Source organism: Cricetulus griseus, chromosome 2 (genome assembly GCF_003668045.3).
Source record: "Cricetulus griseus strain 17A/GY chromosome 2, alternate assembly CriGri-PICRH-1.0, whole genome shotgun sequence".
Classification (NCBI taxonomy): domain Eukaryota; kingdom Metazoa; phylum Chordata; class Mammalia; order Rodentia; family Cricetidae; genus Cricetulus; species Cricetulus griseus.
In genome coordinates this window covers 13,945,692-13,963,206 of record NC_048595.1, presented here as the reverse complement: position 1 = coordinate 13,963,206, position 17,515 = coordinate 13,945,692, and the positions used below count along the sequence as shown (strand labels likewise).

Below are 17,515 nucleotides of genomic sequence, written 5' to 3'. Positions count from 1 at the left end.
AGGACAGCCTCCAAAGCCACAGAGAAACCCTGTCTCGAAAAACCAAAAACAAAACAAAAAAAAAACAACACAGAAACACTTGTATATAAGCTTTTGTGTGAATATAGCACTTCATATCCTTGAATTAAAAAAAACAAGAAGGATAAATTGCTGAATCATTGTGACTAAACAGTAGTAAACACTTAGGTGAAAGATAGGTAGGAGGTACCAGTTCCACCCTTCTCTTAGTTCTTAGACCTTTGCAGGACCTATCACGAGCTAGAAGAGTTTACAACTGACCTATGCCCTCAACCTAATTCATCTATCAAGGTATCAAGGTATCTGTTTTAGTTTCTAACAGTTTTTTGTAGCCAAGGCAGACTTAGAATTCCTAATCTTCCTTATTTCACTCCCTTCCCAAGTGCACTGGTACAAGCCCAGGTCACACACCTGGTTTAATTTACTAAAATTATTTTAAAAAGAAAGAAATAAAGACAAAACTAAAACTTGGGGCAATCTTCTTGTCTCAGCCTGTAGAGTGTTGGGATTAAGGACACTAAGTCACCCATCCCATAAATTCCTAGAAGGGGTCAGACACCCAGGGCTCTCAGAAGTGAAGCAGAGAGAACAGAAGGGTTCCAGCCTTCAGCCTTCGGGTTAGCTGCACTTTAGATCATGGGGTCCTACCACCTGTTCCCAGGTGGCGAGGGTAGGTGCCATATTTGCAGGGCATGTACAGAGGGCCTCCAACTTTGAGGAAGTCACAGTCAGCTGTCTTAACGACTCAGCCCCGCCTCTGCTCGCTCAGGCCCATGGGCGTGGCCACCACAAGCTGTAGTTACCTCTGGGCAGGCTACAGCTGCAGACTGCTGGATTCACCTTCCTGTGTTATCCTTCTTCGCCTTCTGCCACCTTTACCAAAGCCGCCATGTCGCCTGCTCGGCCCGCCACTGTGCTGGGTGCAATGGAGATGGGGCGCCGCATGGACCCGACCTCTAGCGCCGCTTCGGTGCGCGCCTTCCTGCAGCGCGGCCACACCGAGATAGACACAGACAGCCTTCGTGTATGCTGAAGGCCAGTCGGAGACTATCCTGGGCGGCCTGGGGCTCGGGCTGGGCCGCAGCGGCTGCAAAGGTAACCGTCATGCCTATCACATCCCTGCCTCTGCACTGCTACACCAGGCTTCTGGATCTCTGGTCTCCCCTTGTCCACCCAAGAGCTCTGAGAACTGCAACTATTCGGGCACGTAAATTCTTCAGGCATGTCTAGCTTTCCACAACTTGACAGTCTCCTTCCACATCTTCTCCCACAAAAATAGCCTAGGATCCTCCACACACTGTGTGCCTAGCTCTGGTCCAGCCTGGACCCAAGTGGCTATCGGGCCTTTGGGCTTAGGCCTGCTGTCAGCAGGTGCCCCGAAAAGCACCTGATTTACAGGACTCCTGCCTTTGTGGCACTGCACAACAACATCCCAGACTGAAACCTCCTTCCTCCTTTGCTAATGGCCTGGAACCTTCAAATCCTGAGCCTGTTGCTTAACTGGGCCTCCTGCTCCTGTGGTGGCTGCCACAGGAACCAATGTACCCTGCAAAGGGAACAGGGGCCTGGAGCCATGCAGCTTCCCTGAGCTCTTGACTGAGTAGATTCCCTGCCTCAGCCTCTCAAGCGTGGACCTGCACTTCTCAAGCGTGGCTGCTGCTATGCTAGCTACAACTCTTCCTCTTCAATTGCACTCTCACCACTGCCCTCTGGGGTGTTGCTCAGGTATTCACAGCACAGTGGGATGCAGAACAGAAGCAGACCTGTGCCTTGCTGTTTCCAGATCCCCCACCTACTCCCTGCGAAAGGATGAGTTGTGGGTTTTGTGTTTTGTAAAAGGATCTCTCTATGCAGCCCAGGTGAGCCTAGGATCTTCATGTAGCTCAGGCTAGACTGCTCCTGCCTCAGCTTCGAGGGAGCTGGCATTAGGAACATTACACATTAGCACCACCAGAGCCTGCATCTGACTTCTGGTTGATTTTTCTCTTTTGACCCCTCCCTCCTTTCCCTGCTTGAGTTCAGGGCTGGTTGGGCCAGAGCCACAGCTCAGATCTGAAGCTGCTGTCCCTTCAGGAAGGTACGATGGACAAATCCCGGGTGTGTGATTCCTCAGTGTCAGGGCTCCAGTGACTGACGGCCTCTGGGCTGCTGAACTGACTTTGCAAGGGTGGAAAGTTCCTTCTGCCCAGCCATTCAACATCCGTCCATTCAACATCCATCCGTCATGGCATCCATCCCTGCATGCATCCATCCCTGCATCTATGTGTGCATCCATATATCCATCTATACGTCCATGCATACATCTGACAATCCAGCCATCATCTCATCCATCATTCTATTCATGTATCCACCCATTGATCAACCATCCATCACTCCAACCATCTTTTCACCAGGCATCCTACCATCCAACTGAACTCTCAGGAGGAGCAGGGAGAGAGGCAGGGTCTCTCTCAGATGCTCCAGCACTGGCCTGTTTTTCCAGAGAGGAGCGAGTCTGTGGCTGGCCCTGATTTTCATTCTCACAGGCCCTCAGCAAAGCCTCTCCTGTCTCTATCCCTAGTTCCTTCTGCCCCTTTGTCACCCTGTGATCAGATCTGCCCATCAACCCAACTGCATTCAGGATCATCATAAAAACAGGTTAAGATGACCAGGGAGATCTGGATTTGAAAGCATTAGAGACCCCCTCATAACCCCTAGGATAAACTCCAGACTCCATGTGGGGTGCTATTGGGGCCATTTTGCTTCTAGTCTGTTGTCTTTTCTCTTTTCCTGTGTTCCTCTCCCCAGACCTGGTGCTCTGGTACCTGGAGTGGCAGGTGTGGTTCCCACCCAGGGCCTTAAGACTCATGGTTTTTAAAGCCCCCTTCGTGTGAATGAGCACCTCACGGTTCCTGGTCTGCTGCCTCTCATTGCCCTAGACACTCTGATGAGAGTCTCAAGGACTTTCATGATTCCCCACTCTTGCCTCTGCCTCCCTGTTCTGCCCCACTGTGGAACCTCAAGCTCTTCCCTGCCTCACTATTCAATATGGGCCCTGTAGTTTGCAGAGGCCATGAGGGCAGGATCCTCTGCCTCCACCAGCCCCAGTGCCTGGCTTGGCTATCCTGGTGGGCAATAAGTAGTTGTCACAGGGAGGATACCAACCACATTGATGTCCACTGTCAGTTAACCCTGTCCACCCTCAGTACTTCTGTGTAAGCCATTATGAGTCACACTGTCATTTACTATTGGCAGCGTTGTGGAGCAGTCCATTTAGCCAAGGCCACAGCTACTAAAGGCACAGCTGCAATCTCACACCAATCATATCTCTGCCTTTATATTTCTTATTTTTCTCTCTGTGTCTCTCTGTCTATCCCTCCCTTCCTCCTTTCCACTGCTTTTGATTTTTGATACAGTGTTTCATATAGGCCTAGATTTGTACAATGTAGGCAAAGATGACCCTGAACTCATTCCTTCCTCCATCCCTGCAGGCGTGGGATCAGAGGCATAAACCACCCTGTCCTTCCTGTTTCTGTTCCTTAACTGTTGCAATACAGACTCTGTTTGATAAAGTGGCTTGAACTTGCATTTTTCTCCCTTAAAAGTGAAAATTGCCACCAAAGCTTGTCCACTGTTTGGGAGGTCATTGAAACCTGATGATGTGCGGTTCCAGCTGGAGACTTCCCTGAAGAGGCTACAGTGTCCCCGGGTGGACCTCTTCTATTTACACATGCCAGACCACAGCACCCCTATAGAGGACACACTGAAGGCCTGCCACCAGCTGCATCAGGAGGTGAGGGTGGCCCCTGAGCTTGGGGAGATGCTTTCTGACCTTTTCAACTCGACCCTGCCTGGAGAGTGAGTGCTGGGGACACACAGCAGGGCTGGACACATCCTCTCTCCAGGCTCCCCACCCAGTCAGGCTCCCCTTCCTGGTCCCCTGGACTGAACTGGGCTATGATGGAGTTTCTCCCCTGTAGGGCAAGTTTGTGGAGCTTGGCCTGTCCAACTATTCCTCCTGGGAGGTGGCTGAGATCTGTACCCTCTGCAAGAAAAATGGCTGGATCCTGCCAACTGTCTACCAGGTGAGGGGAATCTGGTGTGCCAGGATCATCTAGATGTTGGGGTCCATGGATCCATCAATCCTGGGTCTTTGGGAATAACCATGACCGTTGCCACCAGCACCATATGTATGCCCTGGCTGGGAAGGTGTAGTTTTGTTAAGGACTAAATTGATGGACTTAAGAAGGTACATTTGGGATCCCTTAACATGTTTCCCTCTCTTACCATCTCCCTGCAGGGCATGTACAATGCCACCACTCGTCTGGTGGAGAAGGAACTCTTCCCCTGCCTCAGAAACTTTGGATTGAGATTCTATGCATTCAACCCTTTGGCTGGTATGGGCTGCAGTGGAGACCGGGCCTATGGGTGTGTGGGCATGCCTAGCCTATGTTTGCCTATGGATGCTCTGTTGGGTACTCAGTCAGGCCCCAGTAAGTGGGGAGCTTAGAGAAGGGGTACCTGGGTCCTCTCCTTTAGTTTCCCTCCTGTTCTCCAGTTCCTAGAAGGGAACTGGCTATCTTTGGGAGGAGGCCATGGCCAGGGTCTGACTGCTTTCTTCTTGCAGGGGGCCTGCTGACTGGCAGATATAAATACCAGGACAAGGATGGAAAGCAGCCTGAGAGCCGCTTCTTTGGGAATCAGTTTTCTCAGTTGTACATGGACCGGTGAGCTGTGGTAGGGGCTGTGTCTGGGGAAGCAGTGCGATAGGTTTCCTTAGTTTGAGGGACTATCCTTGAGGTTGCCTTGTTGGGGACCAGTTGTAACTTGGTATTCAGGCCTAAGACTCTGATGTTAGCTGTCCTGGGCATTTGAGGGATGTTCTCGGAATATCTTATGGATCCCTAGATTTGTATTCTGTTACCCTGTGTTACCCTTGGGAATAGCTCTTCCACTGCCAACTGTAGGACAATCGCAGATGGACTTGGGGGAGCCTGGAGCTTGGTGATGATCAATGAGTCTAAGTCCCCTGATATGCTGGTAGTGAAATAATCATCATTGGTCTCAATGGTTATAGGTGGACAATGTTGGGGCTACCCTCATCTTCTTCTACCCTTACTCATTTTGTTTGTTTGTTTGTATCTTGGTCTGGCCCCAAACTTGCTGTGTAGCTGAGGATGACCTTGAACTCCTGACCCTCCTGCATCCACACCCAAAGGGCTAGGGTTTTTGTTTTTCTTATCCCCACATGGGATTTCTTTGAGCAGTACTGGTTGTCTGGAACTAACCCTTTAACCAGTCTGACCTTGATCTCAGAGATCTGCCTGCTTCCTGAGTGGTAGGATTATAGGTGTGTGCCACCACTACCTGGCCAAAGAGCTAGGATTACTAGGATCTGTCACCAAATCTGCTCCAATTTTTAAGTATTGAAGAATTTGATTTGATTGTGGAAGCTGTGGTAGAAGGATTACAAGGGAAAGGCCTGCCTTTCAATGCCCACAGCCCTGCTCTAATTCCCAGTACTACAAAATGGAATAAAAATTGAAAAATGATCAGGTTTTAAGTCTTTTATCTTTTTTTTTTTTTTTTTGGTTTTTCGAGACAGGGTTTTTCTGTGGCTTTGGAGGCTGTCCTGGAACTAGCTCTTGTAGACCACGCTGGTCTCGAACTCGAACTCACAGAGATCCTCCTGCCTCTGCCTCCCGAGTGCTGGGATTAAAGGTTTGCGCCACCACCACCCGGCTGTCTTTTATCTTAGTGACATTGTGATGCTGTATCCTCAGTCTCCTTAGACTTGGGATTAGATGTGTGTGTTCTCATAGCCAGCCACCGTTGAAACTCTTTCACTCCATCCCCCTTCCCCCATTGTCTCTTTTGCTGTGTCGCCAAGGTTCATTACTGAGCATAGACTGATACTTTTGTTATTTGTATTCTCTATCTGGGAAGGAGAGGCTCAGCAGCCAGCTTCCTGCAGGAGGCTCTGATACTGGTTCTGTTGAAAAGTGCAAAGGCAAAAGCAGTGAGCAGTCTCTATGGGCCTTCGTTGTGTACCCTGCTTATTTCAAGCCTTACCTGTTGGCTGCATGCTGCTCACTGGTTGAGCACTTGTGGGTATGCAGGGCACCTTGAATTTATTTGATGCTCAGCATCTCAGAACAAAACAGCAACCACAAAGGACCAGTATTTGTAGCCTTCCCCACCATCAGTCTGTGGTCCTCCTACCTGGAGAAGAAACAGTGGTTCTGAACTCATTGTCACACACTGTCAGAGCGCACTGCTGTCATCTGGAGAATCAAGGCTTGGTGGCCTTCAATATGGTCATGTTCTTTAGTTAATGCAGCCCAATCAGCTCTCCCCCTGGTAAAGTCACTGAGACAGGCTGCAGGAAAAGTGTTTCCCTCCCTCAGTAACTAGACCAGAGAGAGCAAGTAATGGAGGTGCCTCAGCCAAGACCGGGGAAGCTGGACTGGTGCCCAGGACTTTAGCTAGGCTTTTGTGTGGCCCTGGGCTCACAAGTGTGGTGTCATGGCAGCCGAGAGTTCTCATTTAGGGAGCTGTATTGGTGATGTTTGACAAGCATTTAAAATACCAGATTCTTGGTTTAGTGTCCCTCACTGACATGGCAAGGGGCCCAGAGACCTGTGTGTTCTGATACTGAAGGTGCAGAACTGTATCTGAGGTCAGAGGCCACCGCTGGGATGCAGGGGTTAGGTTACCCTCTAGTTACCCCAAGATATTGACCTCCATGTTACTGTCCCACCCACTCAGCTACTGGAAGGAGGAACATTTCAAGGGCATCGCCCTGGTGGAGAAGGCACTGAAGTCCTCTTATGGCAGCAACACCCCTAGCCTGACTTCAGCCACCCTGGGATGGATCTACCATCACTCACAGCTCAAGGTAGGCGCAGGTCCTGGCTGCTCAGCTCTGCTGTGAAGGGGGGGGGGTGGAGTCCTAGACATGGTAGTGGGCTTCTCCTGAGACTACGTCTTCCCTGGCCAGCTTCGCCAAGGGTGTTGTCTCATGGTAGGTAGTGCTAGCTTACCTCACTGTGTTACAACAGTCATATGAAGTCTAGTCATCTTGATTTGTTTTTTTTTTTGTTGTTGTTGTTGTTGTTTTGTTGTTTTGTTGTTTTTCAAGACAGGGTTTCTATGTAGTTTTGGAGCCTATCCTGGCACTCGCTCTGGAGACCAGGCTGGCCTCGAACTCACAGAGATCCGCCTGCCTTTGCCTCCGGAGTGCTGGGATTAAAGGTGTGCACCACCAAGGCCTGGCTGATTTGTTTTTCTCAAAGGTCTAGTTACTTTTATCTTGACTGTATGAGGGATTGGCCTGCTGGGCACCGTGTACATGCAGTTGCCAGCAGATGCCAGAAGATGGCGGCACATCCCCTGGAATTGTAGTTACAGGTGGTTGTGAGCCAGCAACATGTGGGGTTGGAAACAGAATCCAGGTCCTCTTCGAGCTGGAACTTGCTTCTAATGCTTAAGCCATCCCTCTAGTTCTGATGAGCTCAATTTCCATACGGAGAAACTGGTCCTCCGTATGATGAGTGGTGTACCTGCTGAAGGCCCACACCTCCATGTCGTAGGAAATAAGCATAGATTTGACTCTGAAAAGTTCATTTAAAATAATAGAGTATTTACCCCTTCCATGCCTTCCAGCACTCACTGGAGTGAGAATTCAATTCTGTGTCCCTGGGAGTGTCCTTTGCATGCTATCCCCACTTCCTCTCCCTAACCCCTTTCTCCAGTTGGGCATTCTGGGATAATGCTGTCCCAGTAGTACCTGTAAAAGTCAGGCATGAAGGTAAGTACTTCCCAAACTGTCCTGCAGGGTGAGAAGCCTGGAGGACCTTGGTTGTTTGGAGGAAGTAGTCACTTATCCTAGAAGCAACACTTAAGTGAAAACAGATCCCAAACCTTAGCAAGTGATGGGCAGGAGGGTGAGGATATTGGGAGGCCTGGGGTGGCATATGTGTGCTGGAATCTATGTCTCCTTGCAGGGCGACCATGGGGATGCAGTCATTCTGGGCATGTCCAGTCTGGAGCAGCTGGAGCAGAATTTGGCCTTGGTTGAGGAAGGGCCCTTAGAGCCGGCTGTCGTGGAAGCCTTTGACCAAGCCTGGAACCTGGTTGCCCATGATTGTCCCAACTACTTCCGCTAAGGTGGATCTGACTTGGGGAGGTCACTGCCTGCCACTCTGTGCTCTACCCTGACCAGTCTGGGCCTTGAGCTGAGTCAGCTGTTCTTTCTGTTCCATCAAGATCCCTAATGTTTTTTTTTTTTTTTTTTTTTTTTGTGTGTGTGTGTGTGTGTGTGTGTGGTGTGTGTGTGTGGTGTGTGTGTGTGTGTGTGTGTGTTTGTGTTGGTTTGTTTCTTTCTATTGCCTTGCTCCACATCCAAGTGCCTTCAGTGTGAGAGCTGAACTCTGCCCCAGTACCTCCTGTTAACAACTGTTAATAAAACTGTCATCTGTCAAGGCTGTAGCCCAGGCTGCAGCAGGCCTGGTGGCCTTATTCTCTTGGTTGCCTGTGCCTTGCTTCTTTCTGTCTTCTGAGGGCCCAGTGGAGGGGAACAGGTGTGTGCCTGGTCTTCAGAGGGCAGAGGCCCCAGGAGGCCTGCCCTCTAGCAGAGGGGCTTGGTGATGGCCCCCAGCTCAAGTCAGACAGACCTCCCGGTTTCTTCAGGCACCAGGTGTGTGGCCTTTCCACCATGGAGTCCTGCAGCAGTGGAGAGCAGCTCTCTGCCACAACTGAAGTCCCATCATTCACCTGCAGCACCAGCTTACACTGCTTGCAGGCTATGTAATTTCCACAACCTTTCTGCATGCAGGATACAGGCAATAAGAAGCTTTAGATCACCTGGTCAACCCAGGCTTCCCCAGGCTCAGTTCAACACAGCAGGAGGCAGGGCCTCGCCTGGGTCAAATCAGATCCCCAAGTGTTGTGGGATATTTGATTGCTTAGTGACACTGTTAATGAAGTTTACAAAGGGGTGGAGTTAGTGACTTGCTGACCTGAATTAGCCATAGGAGTATTGGAGGACCCTGGATACAGATAGAGAGACACAGAATGTAGTAGGGAGGGCTTTAGAAAGATTCTCAGGCTTTTGGATCAGGGGAAAGGGAGAAAGAGGAGGTCACTGGTCGATTTTCTGCCCCTTCTCTGATCAATCAGCTTTTTATCCTGATGTTTGACTCCCGAGTTTTTACTAATAATAAAAAATTTAGATAAACTCTTCATCTAGCATCCATAGTGGGGCAGGAGATATTGAAGCAGCTCCTCCCTGCTGGCTTTGCAGCTGCCTGAGTTGCAGGTTGCAGCCAGCTCAGTTAATCAGACGGCTCCTTTCCACATCTTCGACTCCAGTTTCTTGTGTAAATGCCCCCTTTTCATGCTGCTTGCTTCCTGGCCCCATGGGTTGCAACCCCTCCCAGGGCTGCAACCTGGCCAGCCAGCTCAGCCACTTTGACACCCTCTCTGGTCCAGACACCCGCTCCCACTGGCTGGGGCTTCAGCCCCCTCACACTCAGCTCTGTCTACACTCAGAAGCTGCAGATGCCCTCAGCCCAGCCTGTGCTGCAGTGCAGAAGCAGCCCGCTGGGACTCCAGTGACTGCTGTGCTAGTGTGGCAGCCCAGGCACCCAACGCCCCCTCAAACCCTGTTGCCCAGCGCCTAGGCTACAGCTGGTTACCCCAGCCCCCTTTTCCACCATCACAGAGCTCTGCTGAAGCTGATGCTGTAGCCCAAAGGATTGGCAGGAAGGGTATGTGAATATTGAGCACTGTTTTCTCAAACTGTGTGTAGCAATTGCTTCTTGTAGGCGAACTTCTCTGTCCCACCTTGCCAGGTCCCAAATAACAGACACAGAGACTTAATATTAATTATAAATGCTTATCTGATAGCTCAGGCTCATTACTAACTAGCTCTTATAACTTAAATTAACCCATGGCTGCCTGGGGGAGCAGCCTCCTGCAGTGCAGGGCTCAAAGGGAATCCACAGTCAGTGCACTGTGACTTTTTATGCAGGGAAATTAGGGAGAAAGCCACTCAGTCTGTCTTGATGGTTTCTTTCAGAGCTTTTCTCTCTCTCTCTTTTTTTTTTTTCCCCGAGACAGAGTTTCTCTGTGTAGCTTTGGAGCCTATCCTGCACTCCCTCTGGAGACCAGGCTGGCCTGGAACTCACAGAGATCCGCCAGCCTCTGCCTCCCGAGTGCTGGGATTAAAGCACCACGAACGCCCGGCTATCATCAATAGGTTTTTATATCAGAAGATTGAGGGCAAAATATGGGTACAAGGAATTAATCATCACCTTTGGTCACCACCCAATGCTAGCAAGGAAAGTACATCAGCTAGTGGGCCACTGTGTATTTGTTCTCTGTCCTTAATCAGTTCCTCATTCAACTATGGGCCATTCTAAAACTTTAGACTGTCTTTTTTCAGGTTTTTCACCTCAAAGCTATTTGGCAAAAACATCTTAGTCTAACTTTAAGTTATTGTGAAACTTTGTTTCAGCCAGGATGAACTCTGAGCCTGTGAACACATCTCCCAGCATTACCGTTCAAAGAATTCCAGCCAGCCTGGTTCCTGGGGACTCAAATGTTTTCCTTAGTCATTAACTTCGACCTATGCAGCTTCTTAGGTGAAACTTACAGGTCCTAGCTGTGTGACACTTCCTCACAGAAGATTTGATTCATTTTTAATCATCAAAACTCTATTTAAACTAACAAAACTATTATCAATTAGAGAGGCCAGCTTAAGAAGTAATCATCTTCAAAGTAATCACAGATAAAAATGCCCAGTAGAACAGGATGTTTCCATGAGATAAACACACAACATTACAGGCAGTGGGGCTTTCACCACACCCATTCACACCATACCAGATACCAGAGGAACAAGGCAGTGGCAAACATGTAAAGGCACAGCAGAAGCAAAAGACATTCTGGAGTCTGTGGTCTGGTGGCCTTGTCTCTCCAATATTTGTCCATCAGGGATTTTCTCCTGGTGGGCTGACACCCTGAAGCCCATTGCCAACTGCTGTTCCTCTGATATGGACACTGGCATTACCCCGTTTCTATTCATCTACATTCTGTCCCGAGGAGTTATCTCTCTTTCATCTCCAACCTCCTGTTTCCTCTCAGTGTCTGACTGGCGACTCCTGTGACTCTGCCCTTCTTCCCAGGGTCCTTAGTCTGGTTCTCCTGCCTAAGTTTATCCTGTCCAGCTATTGGCCTGCCAGCTTCATTATTAAAGCAACCACAGTGACATACATTGACAGAGTGTGAAGGAATATTCCCCGGCTTCTACCTGCTCTGTCATCTAACTGGTCTTTGGTTTTGAGATGGCCCCTTGTATACTAGGCTGACTTTGCATTTGCTCCATATCAGACCATCTTGTGGCTAACTCCCAATTGTTGGTGTATACACACACCATGCCTGCCTTTTTTCAGCCTCATGGATCAAAACTGTATTTTTTTTTTAAAGACGGGCTTTATGTAGGTGTAGCTGGCTTGGAACTAGCTATGTAGACCATGGCTGGCTTGGAAATAGCTATGTAGTCCAGGCTTGATTCTAATTCAGAGAACCACCTGCCTCTTGGTCCCCAGTTATTGGACTAAAGGTGTGTGTCATCATGTATGGCTTGTCCTCAAACTTTCAATCCTACCTCAGCTTCCTGAGGTGCTGGGAGTACAGGCATGAGCACACTGACTTGACCTGGGTTTTTATGTTCATGACTGTGAAGACCTAAGGCCTAGCTCTTCAGTTTTGGTGGTCTCTGCACTTTCCATCCTCCAGGGCACAGGTCAGGAAATCTGAAGTGGTCGCAGGCCCAACAACTTGCATCGCTGTCTGTGTGCTGCTAGGGAGAGAACCTGGGGCCTGAAGCATGGCAGGCACATGCTTCACCACTGAGTAATAGTATTTTCCCTTCTGTGGGACACAGCTAGCCAGCCAGGCGTGGTAGCATGCAGGAAGAATCCTAGCACTTGAGGATCAGAGGTTGGAGGATTGCTGAAAGTTCAAGACCAGCCTGTGCTACACTGTGGGAGTCTGATTCAAAAAAATACTTGCTCTCAACTCCAGCAGTGGCTTTCAGGACAGGGTCTTCTTTCTGTTGTGTCAGTCTTAACCCTGGTTTCTCTGTATGTGCATGTTTATATATAAGTGATGCAGTTGCCTAGAGCAAGTCCATTCCAGACAAGGGCTGGAGAGGACCCCCGACTCTGGGAGCTGCTGTCAATCATCTGTAGTGCTGTGCTGCCATGGAGCCAGGCTGTGCAGGCCCCAAACAGAAGCACAAACCTGAAGGCCTTTGTCCTAGTTAGTCTCTTGTCTACAGTGAAAACCCTGTGGACAAAAATTTTAATCTTTGTAGAAACAAATCCTGCCCCAGCATCCTCCCTTGTCTTTATCCATAGCAAAATAAAGAGCTGATCTTTCCGATGGGTGACAGCTGTCCTGTGTGGTCCAGTGGCAATTTGTGTGGTGTGTGTATGTGTGTGTGTGTGTGTGTGTGTGTGTGTGTGTGTGTGTGTGTGTGTGTGTACGTACGATATACGAAGAGGATTTTTCTTCTGTTTTGGAAGTATAGTCTCACAATGTAGCCCAGGCTGGGCTGGAACTCACTATATAGGCCAGGCTAACCTCTAGCATGAAGCAGTCTTCTCAAACATGACCCATCACACTCAGCAAGGTCATCTATTTTAGTGTACAGCTCTGAGGGTTTTGACAGCTGCACACAGTCTTGAGTCACCACACAATCAAACTACAGTCCCATCACCCAACACAGTTCTTCATGACCCCCTCTCCCAGAGGACCCTGGTAAACTGTGGTGTCTTCTGGTGCTGGAGTGTTGTGGATACCCATAAGAAAAGACTGCGCACACTGGGTTTAAACAATGTCTCCATTAGCCAGCCAGTGACTAAAGCAAGTACTGGGGATCCCAGTGTAGCCCTGAGCCTTTCTCAGGGTGAGCTTTTAAGCACAAAAGCCATGTTCTGGGTTGACATGCTTCAGTTAATAAGGACAGTTAACCAGAAACAGAATTTCAGAGGACAAAAGCAAGGTAAAAAAAAAAAAAAAAAAAGCAAGGTTAATACAGATAAGGACTTCCCCAGAACTATGGAATTTGATGGCTTAGTGTTGGGACCCAGCCCCCACGGGGTCTACCTCCTGTTTTCCTGACCTCATCCCACTAGCATCAACATCGTGTTGTGAACCCTTATACCTGGGGTTTTTGTAAGTTTGTATATAAGGCTGCTCCACAATAAAGTGAGACATTCTCTCAGAAACTCTGACCAGGTGTCTTGTCCTTCATCCAAATCTCCAGGCTTTTGATCGATACCCACAGAGATTGTGAAAGAAATGGGACCCTGAGAGATCGCCCTCGGAAGGCTGGCCAGCAAGGAAGGAGTTGTGAGGATGAATTGTTAAAGGCACTGAAAAATGGGTGCTTCAACTCCTAAGAGAGTTAGATTGGAAAAGGTACCGGAAAATAGATATCTCAACTCCTAAGAGAGTTGGATTGTAAAGGCACTGGAAAAGGGGTGCCTCAACTCCTAAGAGAGCTGGATTGGAAAGGCACTGGAAAAGGGGTGCCTCAACTCCTACGAGAGCTGGATTGGAAAGGTACCGGAAGGGTGCCTCAACTTCTAAGGGAGTTGGATTGAAATAAATAGAGAAAATACACAGAGAAAGTTGAAAGAGACAAGGTACTGGTAAGATCTCATTTTAACTTTGGGTTAAGTGATAATGCTAAGAAAATTATTAAAGAAATACGGGAAATCCTCCTCTGAAGAATCCCTCCACCATGAGCTGCACACCAGCAGCTGGCTGACCCAGCTGCTTGCACCCTTGTCCACTAGAGCCTGCTGCAGGCTCCAGTCAGTCGGTGACGATGTGGTGTGCACCAGCTGGCTGGGGAAATCACCTCCCGAGAAAAGGTTGGGTCGCTATGCTTGGAAGAAACACTGGTTTATCCTTCGGAGCATTCAGACGAGTGGGAACCCAGATGTTCTGGAATACTACAAGAATGAACACTCAAGAAACCCCTGCGGATCGTCAACCTAAACTTCTGTAGGCAGATGGATGTAGGCCTGACCTTCAGCTATAAAGAGCTCCAAAAGAGTTTTATATGTTTGATATCAAGCAAGACCAATGAACACACCTTCTACCTGGTGGCTGAGACAGAGGCTGACATGAATAGGTGGGTCCAGAGCATCTGCCAGATCAGTGGCTTCAGTCAGACTAAAGAGAGTACAGTCTCCCTGAGAAACCTTTCTTCAGTCATAGTCTCTGCTCTTCTCCAGCTGAGTTCAGCAGCTCCAGTCAGCACTTGCTCTGAGCAAGGAAGTCCTCAGCTCCTTCCCACTCTAGCCAGCCCCCTGTGTCAAGCCATATCCGGCCTGCCTTGTCCACCAGTGCACCTCAGGAGTACCAACACTTGCATCAGTGCATAAACCGAAGGACAGAAAATGTGAGGAGTGCCAGCTTCTTTCAGGGCACCCGAGAGGAGAGTGATACAGCTGCACAAAAACTTGCCCAGGGCAATAGACACTGTATCAACATAATCAGTGGTCAAGTTCATGGCTTCTATAGCCTTCCCAAGATAATTCAAAGACAGTGCTTTTGACCGCCCCCGTAGCCTGGCTTCACACAGCCACACCAAGGGCAGCCTCACAGGGTCTGAGGCAGATAGTGAGAATGTGTACACCTTCCAGATAGTGAGAATGTGTACACCTTCAACTCACCCAGCAACACCCTGTGTCGGGAATTTGGAGACCTCCTAGTGGACTCAGCCATAGCTCCCCCATCTCAGCCATAGCACCCCAAACCAAGTCAGACAAAGACACCTCGGTGGGGCAGCCCTCAACAAAGACCTCCAGTCAGTGACTACAAGTACCCAACCACAAGGTGGAGAAACTGCCTGCTGGTCTGCTAAATCTCCAGAAAAAAGACTATCGTGGGTCGATCAGACAGTGCCAGCTCTGATGACAACTATGTGCCTGTAAACGCAGGTTCTTCCATCATCCCCATGAGCACAGTGCCCCATCATTTTGACCCACTAGGCCACCCATCCACAGCCCTTCCTATTCATAGAGGCTCCAGCCAAGGAAGCGAGATCCAGCCACCCCTGGTCAGTCGCCACCTCAAGCCTGGCTGAAAAGCAAAGCCAGCACCCCTTGACCTGAGAAACAACACTGTCATCAATGAGCTCCCTTTCAAGTCACCTGTCACCAGGTCAACCACACCTTTAACTCCAGCTTCTCCCAGTATTGCCATTCCATCTTCACACAAAGCATTACCAACATAGACTCCGGAGACAGCGAGGAGAACTATGTCCCTATACAGAACCCAGTGTCTTCATCCCCTGTCCCCAGTGGAACCAACAACTCAGCTCCAAAAAAAGAGTACTGGCATTGTGAATTACATAGCCCTGGACTTCCAGCTGGTCTCCCTGAGCCATCATCGCAAGCCATCCACATTATCTATCACATCAGATGAGAAAGTAAAATATGTCCAAGTGGATAAAGAAAAGACCCAGGCCCTACAAAAGACCAAGCAGGAATGGACAAAGATACTGCAGTCCTCAAGACCCTCCAAAGATGCCAAGCTATGGTTAAGGGAGCCATCCCTCCCCATACCCCTTCTCCTTTGTGGTTTTGTTCATATGGTTCATCCCATGGGCTGACAATGGTTGTGTCCCTTCCTGTCATTAAGATAAAATTAACAAGAGATTTCAATTACAAAAAGATGTTCTGGATATATGGTGTGGCCACACGTGTGTATGATTATAAATGTTGACTGTTAACAAAAGAATGCTATTGTGTTGTCTTTGAATCGTTTAATTGTTGGGGAAGAAGCAACAGTACAGGTTACTTGGGAGGGGAATTTCTGCTTTTGTTTCTATGGAGGGTGAAGGGATCAGTCTGGATTCCTTTCAGACTGATGTGGTTTCATGGGGCAAGACCCCCTGAAGCAGTGGCTCAAGTAATCTGAATATTTGTTTTCATTTAAATTTGGTTGGTTATAAATGGTAGTGATCACAGTCAATCACTTTTTAAGGAAAAAGGAGGGATATGATATAGAAATTATACTTTGTATTGGGATGGATCTTCATTTGTTGATATTAGTTAGGTTTTCTAGATATACGGATATTCTTCAAACCCTTCAAAGAACTACAGAATATATAGCATTTAGGTTTAGGGTTTTTCTTGACAGTGAGACACAACTGCCCTTGGCACACCAATTAACGTAAGAGAGGAGGACGGGCATTGAAGAAACTTGTTATAGTTTGCCTTTGACACGGCAAGACTTGAGCAAGAAGCTACTTTTGCCTGAACTGTTTGAAACTGGACATGTGGGACCCATGGGAAAGTTAACTGCAGAAACAAGATGGATAGCCCTAAAAGGGTTCCTGCTTCATAGAAGAGTCTGCCAGACATTCTACAGGACACAGAGAAAAGGTGATGGACAAACTGCCAATGCAGGTGGACAGTTTAGAATTCCCTGCTTTGCTGAGAAGTCTGCCAGATATGTTGTGGCCTGTAGGCTAAAGATGGATGCCTCAACATTACTGAGAAACTTTGGGTGACTGTCTAGGAAGCAAGATGTCTTTCTCAGTTCTAGAGTTTATATGTTATCCTTCTATGATCTTTGATGGAGTTGAAGACAGTTATAGTAATGTACTAAGAAAATATTTTCTTTAAATCTTATAGTTCTTACTTGATAACTGTTTTGTTATATATAAAGAAGGGGGAGATGTTGGGACCCAGCCCCAACAGGGTCTACCTCCTGTTTTCCTGACCTTATCCCACTAGCATCAACATCGTGTTGTGAACCCTTATACCTGGGGTTTTTGTAAGTTTGTATATAAGGCTGCTCCACAATAAAGGTGACAGACTCTCTCTCAGAAATTTGACCAGGGGTCTCGTCGTTCACTCGAATCTCCAGGCTTTCAGCCGATACTTGGGATTTAGTTGTGGTGTGGGCATCACAGCTTAGGTCTTTGCCTTTATTTTGGAAGGCAGTGCTGTCTCCATGCTGAGTTTTGTGGCCTGAATGGTATTTCTATCATGGAGTCAGTTTTGCTAAGTTCTGGGGTCCTGTTACAGGAGTGCACAGAGGGCAATGGACAACCTGAAAGTGTAGTTACAGAGTGTTGTGAGCGGCCATGTGAGTCTGGAAATGAAATCTGGGTCTTATACTTTCCCACTGTACCCGGAGAGACATTTGGGTAGTTTCTGTATTCTGCCACTTCCAAGTGAACAACTATAGTTTCCTTTATGGCCGGAGATGTGACTCAGTAGAGTGCTCCATGGCCACACAATCCTGGTGAGATTGCTCACACCTGTGATCCAAACACTCAGTAAGTGCAGACAAGCGGTCAGCCTGAAGTACATAACCCATTGAAGCTAACCAGAGCCTGAGATACAGGAAATTCTGTCTCTCTCCCACACACACGTGGGAGATGTATACATACACACATATATAAAATTTTAAACAGAAACACGTA

The 17,515-nt window shown here is 48.4% G+C and overlaps 1 protein-coding gene across 1 annotated transcript; it reads left to right on the top strand.

The window, feature by feature from the left end:
* On the top strand, window positions 1–8,525 carry LOC100751175 (aflatoxin B1 aldehyde reductase member 3-like). The gene is given in 8 exon segments (XM_035439457.1): window positions 1–1,030; window positions 1,032–1,113; window positions 3,603–3,790; window positions 3,978–4,082; window positions 4,298–4,394; window positions 4,625–4,724; window positions 6,766–6,895; window positions 8,004–8,525. Coding segments are annotated over 8 exon segments (987 nt in total). The 5' UTR covers window positions 1–907; the 3' UTR covers window positions 8,166–8,525.
* The last annotated feature ends 8,990 nt before the right edge of the window (window positions 8,526–17,515 follow it).